The 12,609-nt window shown below is 38.4% G+C and overlaps 1 protein-coding gene across 13 annotated transcripts in view; it reads left to right on the top strand.

The window, feature by feature from the left end:
• Nucleotides 1-12,609, top strand: part of Mipol1 (mirror-image polydactyly 1) — a 299,368-nt gene that overhangs the window by 104,868 nt on the left and 181,891 nt on the right. For all 13 annotated transcript variants that reach the window (XM_076550615.1, XM_042260588.2, XM_016007364.3 and 10 more), the window contains 2 exons: nucleotides 1,131-1,164; nucleotides 1,424-1,594. In XM_076550615.1, coding sequence (XP_076406730.1) covers nucleotides 1,131-1,164; nucleotides 1,424-1,594 — 205 coding nt within the window. The remainder of the gene's footprint in view (nucleotides 1-1,130; nucleotides 1,165-1,423; nucleotides 1,595-12,609) is intronic.

Here is a 12,609-nt window from a genome sequence, read left to right as displayed (position 1 = left end):
AATGGAAGCGGCTTGAGAGGCGCTGTTGTATGTAATTAGAGTCACTAGGTATTGCTTTTGAGTCATAGTATGCCAGTGTGTACAGACATAGAGTTTTCTGCTTCTGTGTTTTTCTGTTAAATCACCACGTTTAGAAACAGCTAATTTTTCCATGATTGTAATGAGATTTACCCAAGTATGACATTTGGAACAATTTTGTGGAATATTATCAATTGTCTCTTATTTTTTAGTGTCATCCTTTTTTGTGGTAAATATTAAATCCCTAAAGTGCAGATATAGAGAGGGCCTCTGAAGAAGGGAAATTTATCTGTAAACTTTATTACAGTTTAAAAATAATTGTCATTTCTAATATACATCTCAATTTGTTCTCTAATTTACTTAATTTAATCATTGCCTAAATTCTGCTTTCTTAAATATATCACTTAGAATGTCTTTTCCATTAGTACATTTACTCAGTTCATCCATATTAACAAGCATTTCAGTAAACATGATCATTCTTATTCAAAAATGCATTTATGGAGAGGAAAAATGTCTTTCCCTTTCAATTGAATGATTCCATAAAATATGAAAACAGAAAAATAAACACTCATCTAAAGTATGGTCCAATTTTGGTCAGCTTGTATATTTGGTGTGTTTGTATCACAGGTGCAGAAATAGATTTTCAGTTTTAATTTAGTGTAATTATTTGTCATTGCTTTTGAGGAATCATAGTTAAACTTCATAATAAAAAAAAATGCTTACTTTGTTTTTGCTTGTGACAGTGTCCAAAAAAAGAAAGGAAATAGTCTCTGATCAGAATTGAAAGAACAGGAATAAATATCATGATGAGAAAGAGTGCTTCTATCACTGGGGAACTTTCTTCATCTAAACACATATGAACAATTGATCCTTGTAGTCATATATAGCAGTAAACATTAATAACTTAACAGTCTGAAGTCAGAGCAGAAGATAGAGAGCATTATTGGAAGACGGAGTCGAGCAGGTGCCACTTTAATATGTTCAGTGTCATGGTTGACTCTAAAGACTAGTCGAATGAAATTACTTGAGGTTCTAAAGATTTAAAAAGCGAACTCATTTTGCTGCACTAAGGAAATGCTACTGATCAGGCTTTCTGTGTCCCTTTTTTCTAGGCTAGAAAATATTAACCCTGAAGAAAATGACATGGTAAGCCATTCTCTGAGGAGATTTCTTGATGTCAGTCTTATATCTTAGAGGCTTAAGTTCAATTGAGTGGGTTTCAAGAACTAAGATGTGGGAAAAAGAAGAATTGACACACTAATAATGTACATCTTTGCTGCAATATGAAAATTCAATAACTTCACTCAGTCAATTTACAATTCACATGTGCCTATTAATTAAAACCCTATATTAAATAAAATATATTAAAACCTCATGTCTGACTAACATATAATGGTGTTGGTAGACATTACAGGAATTACTGAGCAGAATAAACAATGCAGACACTGGGATAGCTATTCAGAAGAATGGAGCTATAATTGTGGATAGAATCTACAAGACCAAGGAGTGTAAAAAGAGAATAACCGCAGAAGAAATGAATGCAGTGATAGAAGAGCGGGATGCGGCTTTGTCTCAGGTAACTGTTTGTACCCAGAAAAGCATACAGGTGCCATTTCCCTCTGTTTTAAAATCCTGAAACCATGAATTTTGCTCAGATAGTCTTTATTTCCCTCTTAGAATCTTATGTTATCATATAAAGAAATGTGTTTCCTTGTGACACTTCACACACACTCTCTCTCTCCATTGTTTTTATCTGCTATCTAATTCACACTAGTTCGTAGTATATAATCAAGACCATATTTTAATATATTAAAATATTTGAATTTCTGCACCACTTTTATGAATATGCATCCTATAATTTAGTGAATAATTTCTTAGTAAAGCAATGTTTTATAAAATGTTAACCTGCAATAAAATATACTTGCATTAATTAATCACTTTTATATTACATTTTTTATTTGCATTGCAGTTTTGTAAGTGCTAAGACTTGTTTGCTTTTTGGGTTTTTTGTTATTGTTGCTGTTTTAGTCTTTATTCCCAGAGCCTATGTTGACACATTTTGGGTCAAAAATTAGTGTATTATTTGATGAACATACTTACACCTTCTTGCTTTAATTCAACTCTGATTTTTTTTCCTTGAGAACACTGAGTCTGTCACAATCCTCTTAAGGAGTTTCCAGTTCTCCTCCACAACAGTCACACCACTGGGCCTGCATGCTGATTCCTCCTTAGTGTGTTTTGGTCTTTGTCCTTCTGTCCTTACCAGGCACAACGTTGAAATCATGCACAAGACAACACTGCTCATATACCCTGTGGCTGCAGTTAACACATATATGATGTTACAGCCCTTGCTTTGTGACCTTTTCAGAATCTGTTTCACTGTTTCTTTCTTCCTTCTACTCCTGTCAATATTACCAGCCTCTTATTTCCTCTGCCTACTGTGTGCCATGCACTCTTTATGCCATTTTTCTTGTGCTCATATTCTGTTCTCATTGTTACCATTCTCTAATTCAAGCATCTCCATTTAGGACCTCCAACTTTCTTAGTTCATTTTCTCTGGAGCTTTATTCCAGCAAGTTCTCAATTTCACTAGTGCTGTTTCAATGGATCTTACTGACTCTTTTTTTAATCCCAAATTCTTTATGTCTGTTTCTCACCCTATCTATCTTAGCTTCCTTGGCTCACCATAATTATCATCATCTTTCACATAATTTCAGTTCTCTCTTCTTTTATCAACTGATTTTGTTACTTAACACTTTCATACATATATATAATGTTTTCTGATTACTGTTACCTTTACCTACTCTTTTCTCCCTCCAATCCCTGTTTACACCACCCATTACCAGTTACTTTTCGAGATTCATGATGGGTGTGTGTGTGTGTGTCTGTGTCTGTGTGCGTGTGCGTGAAAAAGAGGGTTGGAGAGAGGGAGAGAGGTGGAGAGAGAGAGAGAGAGAGAGAGAGAGAGAGAGAGAGAGAGAGAGAGAGAGAGAGAGAGAGCGCTAGTTTAACTAGGGCTATCTGTGTTACAGATGGATTAGAACTACCCATTGGAGTAATGTGATGAGGTCACAATATTCTCTTTCTCTTAATCTTTCAATAGGCAATAACTCATCAGGGAGGGATAGGGCTCCCTGCATCTACTTTTCTCATATGTGATTATTAAAGAGCCCATTCTTGTTCGAACCAGTGCAGTCATCCACATCTGCTTTGGGTTTCTGATTGGAGCAACTATGTCTTACCAAGACAATATTTCACAGCAATCCTTCTTGTGTGGGAGTATGTGAGAGTCCAGCTCTGATCTGCACCACCTTTTGAAGGGCTCTTAGGTGGAGGACAGAAGAATTAAGAAATGATGGATAGAAAGAGAGACCTAGCTGATGAAAAGAAAGACAGAAACACAGGGTAGCTTGGGGGGGGGGCTGGGTCAACACTCACCAGCCTTATCTTTTATTGAAAAGGTCTTTTTATAATATGCCAAGGGGAGAGACAAAAGACCTCCCCCTTGCAAGATCAAAGCACACCACATAGCCAAGTGTAGATCCTTCCAAATACCTGGTAAACACACTCGTGGCCAAATCATCTCCTTACACAGCCCTGCTCGGTAAAGCAAGCTCAGTTCTCTGACCCTGAAAAGTTCTCACTAGCAAGCATCTGTGGCCACCTACAGGTCTCTTTTCTTAATAATACAAAGTGAGGGTACAGACCTTAACTTTATTCAGCTCCAAATCAGCTTTTCACTAAGTGCTTACAAGTAGCCGGAATTATCATAGCTTTACTCCTGCTCCCTATGGATGCTACACTTTCCAGTAAAGGAATAAAGGATGATAAAGATAAAATGGCATTTTTGAATGGGTCTAAGATGACTACAGCAGTCTTAGACACACCAAGCCCTTTCTTAAATCAATTAATTCCTAATGCAACCACATCAAATAAATCAATAAACTCCTGATGCAACCGCTTCAACTAATCAATAAGCTCCTGATGCAACATCAAATAAATCAGTAAACTACTGATGCAACTGCTTCAAATCAATCAATAAACTCCTGATGCAACCACAACAAATAAATCAGTAAACTCTGATGCAACTGCTTCAAATTAATCAATAAATTCCTTATGCAACCATATCAAATCTATAACTTCTTAGCATCATCATACCATGGTTCATCAACATTAACAGGTTAACATAATTCTAGCATGAATATTACTATAAATAATTACAATTCTTACAAACTTACATCCAAAAGCAAACTCTCAATAGAACTATTTACACTTTACAAACTTTAACAAACATCCAATAGCAATCTCTCAATAGAATTCTTTTCATTTCTTGCTAACAAAACATAGGGTTCATTAACACAGGCTAACATTAATCCACTCAAAGAACAAGAAACATTTTTTAAAAAATTAAAGATACTGAGGAATATTAACTTCCCCCTTTCTTTATAATTTTTTAAGCTTCATCTTGAGCCTGGGTAGAAAAAAATAAATTTCTCTATTCCTACAACAAAACAATTCCACTTTTACACAAAACAGTTTATGAGTCACCACAGTTAATAAAACATATATGCATACACAAAATAATTCATAAGTCATCACAGTTGACAGAGTCTATATTCGTAAGTAAAATCAAAACTGTCCCATTGCAATTGAATCACTCCTGTCTATCCTATTTCTTAAGTCTGAAAACTTCAAAACAACAGTTCTGATACCAATCTTAAAGTTCCACTGAAAGCTTTCTTATACCAGTTGTAAAGTTCAAAATACAAACAAACCCACAACCAATTTTTTTTTCAGTTTCCTTGAATGCAACAATTCAGTTCAAACACCAGTCTCTGAAACTTCACTTTCAGTTACAACAGCATTTTATGGGAGTTTACCCTAGGAACTCTGCTATAGACAGGGAGAAGGTGGCTGTTACAGTAACTGAGCCTCTGAAGACCTCTCAAAAGAGTTAGCCTTGCAGCCAGCTGAATCAGGAAGCTGTTTCTTAAAGGAACCATGCATTTGACTGCCTCCATAAACAGAAGGTGCCTGACTTTAGCTGCTGGCTCCCAGTCTGCTTTTTTTTTTTTACAGTCCTGGTCTGTCTGTCATCTCTGGATGGCCAGCCCAGAGACGCTGTGTCCTGAGGCTCACTACTGCCTCATGTCACAAGGGCTCAAACTACCTCCCAGCTGCTATGAGCCGAGGCTCTCAATGAGCACCCAGGGCTCTGGAGGAAACCCAGCTGCTAAGAGCTCCAGCTTCCTGGGGTCTAGTTACCTGCCCTGCCAGGGGCTCTGCATGCAGCTCTCCAGTCCCAGAGTTTGTACAGCCAATTGCTTCACCCTGCTGCTGGGAGCCCAGGCTGGCCTCCAGCGAGTCTCTGCCATTCAGCCTGGAGTGCTGCTGTAGCACACTGCTGATAGGTACTCAGATCCTATACATTTCACTGTTTCATTGCAGGGAGGATTTCAAAACCTCTGCTGCTCTCTCCACACCAGGGCTCATCCCACCCTGAAGTCCTGTCAGCCAGCAGTTTTTCCCTGGGCCTTCCACTTCTCTGCCACTGTTCTGCCGTTGGGGATGCTGCCTGACCACCACAGGGCTTCCTGCTCACTGTTGCTTGAGGTAGCCAGGCCTACCTCTGTGTCCCTAAAAGCATACACACAGACTCAAAGGCACATGTTCCCAGGCCCTCCTGGTGTGTGCCCCAGGGCATCTTTCTCTGGAGGCTTTGTCTCTGGGACAGCTCCCACTGTACTCTCCAGCTGCCTCATGGCTATGGGGGGAGGGGTGTCATCCCTTGCTGGGCTCTGGCCTCGGGGGACTCTGGCTCCTGGTGACAGACCTGCTCTGGTCACTGGGGTCCGAAGTCTCTGCTCCACTCCAAGCCACTGATGCTTCCTGAGGTTTGCCTCTAGCAGAGCTACTGCATCTCTGTTTAGCTGGTCAGGGTTGCATGTAGCCTCAAGCCAGCACCCAGCAGGCTGACTGGTGGCTCAGCCGTGGCAGGAAGTGTGCAGAACCCTACTGTTGGTGCTGGCTCTGGGAGTCTGCTCCCTGTGAACTCGATGATTCCCCCCACGAGTCTTGGCTGCAGATGCCTGGCTGCTGCTGCTTGTGGTGGGGGTTTCTGAAGCTATCAGTCTCTGAAGCAGCTTTTTGTTCTCAGACTGACAGGTTAGCAGTGTCTGTTCAGTCCTGGATGCTGCTTTCTACATTCCCAGGTCGTTTCTGTGCTCAGGGAAGAACTACTCTACTCTAAATTACTTTATATTAAAGCTTCACCATATTCCTAGACCTAAAGCATATATTCTCCTCCTTCACCAAAACACTTTTTACGAATTTTGCTGCAGCCTAACTCTAACTACTCTGCTTTTACTCTTGAAGATTAGAATATCACCACCTCCTTTAATTCATTACCAGTCATGCCCCCTGCTCCATGGTGTTCCTTCTCTTCGTCTTCCATACCTAAGTCCCATGTTCAGGGCGCCATCTGTGGGAGTCTGTAGGAGTCCAACTCTGGCCTGCTCCCACCTTTTGAAGTGCTCTTGGTGGAAGACAGAGGAATTAAGATATATCAGACAGAAAGAGTCCTAGCCAAGGAGAAGAAAGACAGAAACAGGATTGCTTTCGGAGGGCCTGGGTCAATACCCACCAGCCTCATCCTTTATTGTAAAGGGCTTTTTATAAAATGCCAAGGGAAGAGGCAAAAGACCTCTCCCCCTTGCAAGATCAGAGCACACCATACAGCCGAGTGGAGCCCCTTTCAAACACCTGGTAAACACACCTGTGGCCAAATTATCTCTATGCAGCCTGATGGGTAAATCAAGTTCAGATTCTCTGACCCTGAGTTAAGTTCTCAGTAGGAAGCCTCTGTGAGCTCCCACATTCTTGGCTTCTGACTCTTAAGTTCTTTGTGCTCCCTGTTTATAGTGTTCCTGAGCCTCACTGAGATGGCATGAATAATTTGTTTAGGATTGAGCACTCACCTACCATTTATTTCTCAGCACCTTGTGCTTTGCAGCCATGTATCTGGAGAAATAGCTTAGTGTTAGCATGCTTCCTCTTCTCTTCTTTTGTCTTACTCACCAGGAATAATCAAAACCTACTTAATCTTCTTGCACTTTCACAGCTTTGCATAACAAGGGGAATTCATACAAACTTGCAAACTGAACTGAATTTTATAACCACTATTTTTGGAGAAACACTTCAGAATAGGAAAAAACAAACAAGAAAAAGAGCCCAAGAAAAGGCCCTTCTTACTTCTTTTCAGTCTTACCTTCTAGCAGTTCTCTATAGAGGACATTTTCATTCTTTCTCCTTAGGTACACCTCACAACTTCATTCAAAAAGAGAACTTTGCATGTCCCTGGCCATTTAATCATCTCTCAGCCTCATTGCATTTGACCTGTGTCCTTTCCCTTTTCCCTTCACATTTTCTTTTCCTGTGTGCTTCCATTTAAAGACCACTTCTCTACTTCACTTTTAGTTCATATAACTTCTGTCTTGTTCACAACTATCACTTAACCACATGTTTTTTAATTCATAAAATGTTTCTTTTTAATAAATATAGTTTCTCCTTATCCAAGATGCTAAGCTGTCTGTGGTGGCTGGAGGTATGTCTTTGTTTACTTGAGTTTCACTCGTATAGTTTGGTGAGGCCTCTTGAACTGAGAGCTGAGTATTCATAAGGACTTTTTCTTAGAGATCCTGTATTCTAATGTCTGTCTCCTCTCTCTAAGACTGCAAAACCCTGTTCCTCCGATGATGTCACATGAGTCCAGCACAACTGCAGAATCTCTCTACCTAGTCTAAGTTCCGGTCCTCAGCTCCACTCCATACCCAAGCTCTGTACAACTCTCAGGGTGGGGAAAAGCTGTGGACTCTTTTTTTATTATTGTTTTTTAAAACAAGTTCTTAGGGCTTAGCTCTCACTCAACTTGAAGTGTAATGTAGGCTGGCCTTGAAGTGACGTAGATTCTTCTACCTTCCTGAAAGTACAGTGGATGCCAGCACACATGGCCCTGTTTATATTTTTAAACTCCATAAGTGAAACTTTGCAATCCAGATGTGCAAGACCAATATTTGCCATTAAATTTGTAAATTAGACACCTTTTTGAGGTTTTTGTTTACTATCCAGTCTATTCAATTTTAAATCATTCTACAGTTGAAGAGATATCTGAAGTTATTTTTACTTGCTTGGAAAAAATATAAGCTCTCAAATACTATAAATTTTATCATCTACTTTCTTAAGTTTATGAAAAATAAATGCATACTGCATGTTAAATATAGACTGCAGCCCATTTATTCTTTAAAAACTATATAAAATACAGCATTTTAATTGGTTGAAATCTACAATATAGTCTAAATGAAGATTAATATCTTGAAAATAATTTTTACTTTCAGTTATAAAACTGAGTTTTGTAAGAATATCCAAGAAATTATCTGGTCCTCACAGTTCCTTCCCACCTTCTCTTCCTCCATCTTGATCCATCGTCTCTGTCTCATGAGAAAGCAAACAGGCATCTAAAGGATAATAATAAAAAATAATATGATATAATATAGTATGATAGATAACACAAAGAAAAACACTTCGAAATAGGACAAAACAAACAAGAAAAAGAGTCCAAGAAAAGGCACGTGATACAGATATAGATGTTGAGATCTACTCATTCATGCACACTCGGGAATCCCATAAAAAAAAATACAAAACTAGAATCTATAATATATAAACAAAAGACCTGTAGGTTAAAAAAATAAAACATTTTTAAAGATAAAATTAAGAAGATAAAAGGAAGAGCCCTGGCATGATATTAGTAGACAAGGAACCTCCGAAGATGCTGTTCAGTTTCTTTTCTGTGGCCTACCCTTGAGAGAAGCTTGTTTTCCCAGTGAGAACCTCTTAGATAAAACTAAATTTCATTTGCAAGTGGTTATTAATTGGAGATAGCTTCTGGGTTAGGGATGAGACATGTGTTCACTTCTCCTTTCAGCTCTAGAAGTTCATCTGGTGTAGACTCATTCAGGCCCTGTGTTTGCTGCCTCATTCTCTATGTGTGTTGGTCCTGTTGTGTTTAAAGACTTTTTTTCCGTGGTGTCCTCCATCCTCTATGGCCTCTTACCCTCTTTTCACTTCTGCTTCCAAAGGGTTCCCTGAAGCCTGAGGGCTCAAATTTGATGTACTGTGTGTTCCAAGGTCTCTTATTCTGCATATTGTCTAACTTTGTGGGTCTATTGTGGGTCTTTGTTTTTATTCCCATCTACTGCAAGAAGCAGCTTCTCTGATGATGGCTGAGCAAGGCAATGATCCAAGATTATAGTAGTCATTAGGAGCCATCTTATTGCTATGTTCCTTTAGTAAAAAGTAATATTTGGTTTTCCCCAGGTCACTGGGTTATATCTAGTCTCAGATTCTTGGTCAACAATGCAATGTCAAGTATGGGTTCAATCTCATGGAGTGGGCCTTCAAAAATAAGTTGTTGGTTGGTTATTCCCACAAGCTTTGTGCCACCATTGCACTAGCATATCTTGAATTCAGGACACTATTGTAGATCAAAGAGTTTGTAGCTGGATTAGGGTTTACATTTCTCCTTTGGTATCATTCAGAGTACCTTCTGGTACCCAAAACACTAGTCTAAAGGGATGAATACTCTGGGTAGGCACCAGACTGACTTATCCATGTTCCATGAATTCTGTAGGTATTGTCTTCATCAATAGGACCTTACTATCTATTTGTGGACAGCAACCAGCCTTGGCAACAGTTTGGGTTATTTGGGGATTCCCATGAGAGCCCTTCGGCCAGCAAATTGATTAGATGTAACCCATTCTCAATACTGGAAGCATCATTTGGTGGCAAGATATTTCCAGTTGAGGCTCTGTCTCCTCCATTATTTGGCAATTTCATTTAGATCATCTTCATATATGTATATATTTTAGGAAGTTTCTACTGTATTAGGTTTCCATACTACCCCTCAAATAACCCTTAAATTTAGCTGTCTTTACTATATTTCCTCCCTCATTCTCTTCCCTCACTGTCACCACTTGACCTTTCATTCCAGTCCCCTTCATCTAGTCCATCAATAACTATTCTGTCCCCTGACATTCCCTTACTCTGTTTCTACCCTCTGTGGTTCTGTGTATTGTAGCTTGCTAATCATTGATTTAACAGCTAATATCCACATATAAGTGAATATATACCATATTTGTCTTTCTAGGTCTGAGTTACTTCACTCAGGGTGCTTTTTTCCTAGTTCTATCCATTACCTAAGAATTTAATGATTTCATTTTTTAACATTTACTAATATTCATTGTATAAATGTACCACATTTTCTTTATCCATTCATCTGTTGAGGGACATCCAGGTTGTTTCCAGTTTCTGGCTATTATGAATATAACAACAATGAACATGCTTAAACAAGTAACCCTCAAGTAATGTGGTAGGATGAAGCATCTTTGGAGTATATGTCCAACAGTGGTATAGCTGTGTCTTAAGGTAGATTGATTTCCATCTTCCTGAGGAACTGCCACACTGATTATCATAGTGACTGTACAAGTTTGCAGTCTGACCAGTAATAGTTGAGTGTTTCCTTTACATCCTCACTAGCTTGTGCTGTTACTTTTTAAATTAATCTTAGCCATATTAATGGGTGTAAGATTAAAAATCTCAAAGTAGTTGGGCAACACTACTGGCTTTATGAGGGGGGGGGAGTCTCAGAATTTGGTTAGTAAAGAGTTGAGGATTCTGAGAAGGTATGCGTGGGGGGAGTTTAATATAATCAAAATACCTAAAATGAAATTCTCAAAGAATTAATAAAAATACAATTAATAAAAAGAAGAAAGCACCATGAATACAATAACTCCATTCCACATCATTCAGATTTCACCAGGTTTTTTGTTTTGGTTTGGTTTGGTTTTTGGTTTTTCGAGACAGGGTTTCTCTATGTAGCTTTGGTGCCTGTCCTGGAACTCACTCTGTACCCCAGGTGGGCCTTGAACTCACAGAGGTCCACCTGGCCCTGCCTCCCAAGTGCTGGGATTAAAGGCGTGCACTACCACTGCCTGGCAGATTTCACCAGTTTTTATTAACGTCTTCTTGTTAATCCAGGATCCATCCTTGATATCAGATTACATTTATTGTTTTCTCCTCTACTCTTGATGACTTCTTGATCTTTCCATTCTGTGATAGGCTTTACATGTGTGTAGGTATTTTTTGTCATAATTAAATTAGATTTTGAGTATTGGAAAAAATACCAAATTGATATCACTTTGAATTAAAGCTACTTAAATAATTATAAGTTTTCCAAACATACTGCTTCTGCATAATTATAGGAAAATTCTAGTATTATTTCTTATAAATACTGAAAAGTGTCATTTTCAGTGATAATTTGATGCATTTGATAATTTATATTTTAAATCAAAGTTAGTTATTTATACTGTACTCTTATTTATAACAAATTTTTTCATATTTCTTTTATCTCAAACTGAGTACAGAAAAAAACTTGCGTTCTTTGAAAGAATAAATTATTTATAATTAGCATTTTATTTGCTCCACAAGACATCTTATACACCAACTCTTCATCCTTTCTTCTTTGTTATTTGATCAGTTCATGCTTGTATGTTAAATAAATTGCAGAATGCCTGGAGTTGAAAGAGCTGGAACTTCCATTTCTCCTGATGATTTGTTGGATCTTTCACTTTATCATTCCATATGCCCTATTCCATTTCCTGATGCTGTAACAAAATAAGTGAAGCTGGGTATTTAATAAATAGAGTTCTATTTACATATAGTTTTTTTTTTTGTAGACCGCAGGTTCAAGTTTGGGTGGCCTCATCTTTTGAGTAATAGAAGTACTTTGTAGAAGAGATCACATGGTTAGACAGCAAGTTTGAGAGATTCGTGTGCCAACTTTGCCCTATCTAAAACAACTGCATCTTATGGACTCTGATGAATGTGGGCCACAGAGCTAGCTGTGTTAATCTTTTCCAATAGTAGGTCTCAAAGTGAACTAACAGCCTTTCATTGGGCTCCATCCCTTAGAAGTTTTACCCTTCTGAACATTGCCACATGGAGACCAAACTTCCTTTAGAAGATGCATTTGGCCCATGACTAAACCACTGAACCAAATTTATAAGGCATTTTGATTGTTAAATAGAAAAAGTTTTGCAGAATCTAATACTTTAGAATTTTGTAGTGCCCTGAAGGTAAACTAAACTTAAACTACTAAGTTAAGGAATCTATTTATGGCTAATTTTCAGTTCAGTCCTATATCCTTCTTCTCTATATGCCTAGCCATTGGTACTAGTATAAGTTTCAAGATTTCGCAGGTAAATTACTTCAAATATATTCAAATATCCACGTTACTGATGATTTCTTTAGTAGTTTGTTAGTTGTACAAAGAGACACAGTTGGCTGTATGTTAGATATCAATAAGCAGCAACAGAATCATAGCATCTGGTGGAGATTCTGGTTTTTTTTTTTGTTTTTGTTTTTGTTTTTTTAAACAGACAGAGTTTCTCCGAGTAGTTTTGGTGCCTGTCCTGGATCTCGCTCTGTAGACCAGGTTGGCCTCAAACTCACAGAGATCTGCCTGGCTCTGCCCCCCGA

Source organism: Peromyscus maniculatus, chromosome 14, assembly GCF_049852395.1.
Source record: "Peromyscus maniculatus bairdii isolate BWxNUB_F1_BW_parent chromosome 14, HU_Pman_BW_mat_3.1, whole genome shotgun sequence".
NCBI classification, from domain to species: domain Eukaryota; kingdom Metazoa; phylum Chordata; class Mammalia; order Rodentia; family Cricetidae; genus Peromyscus; species Peromyscus maniculatus.
This window is presented reverse-complemented; position numbering and strand designations above follow the sequence as displayed.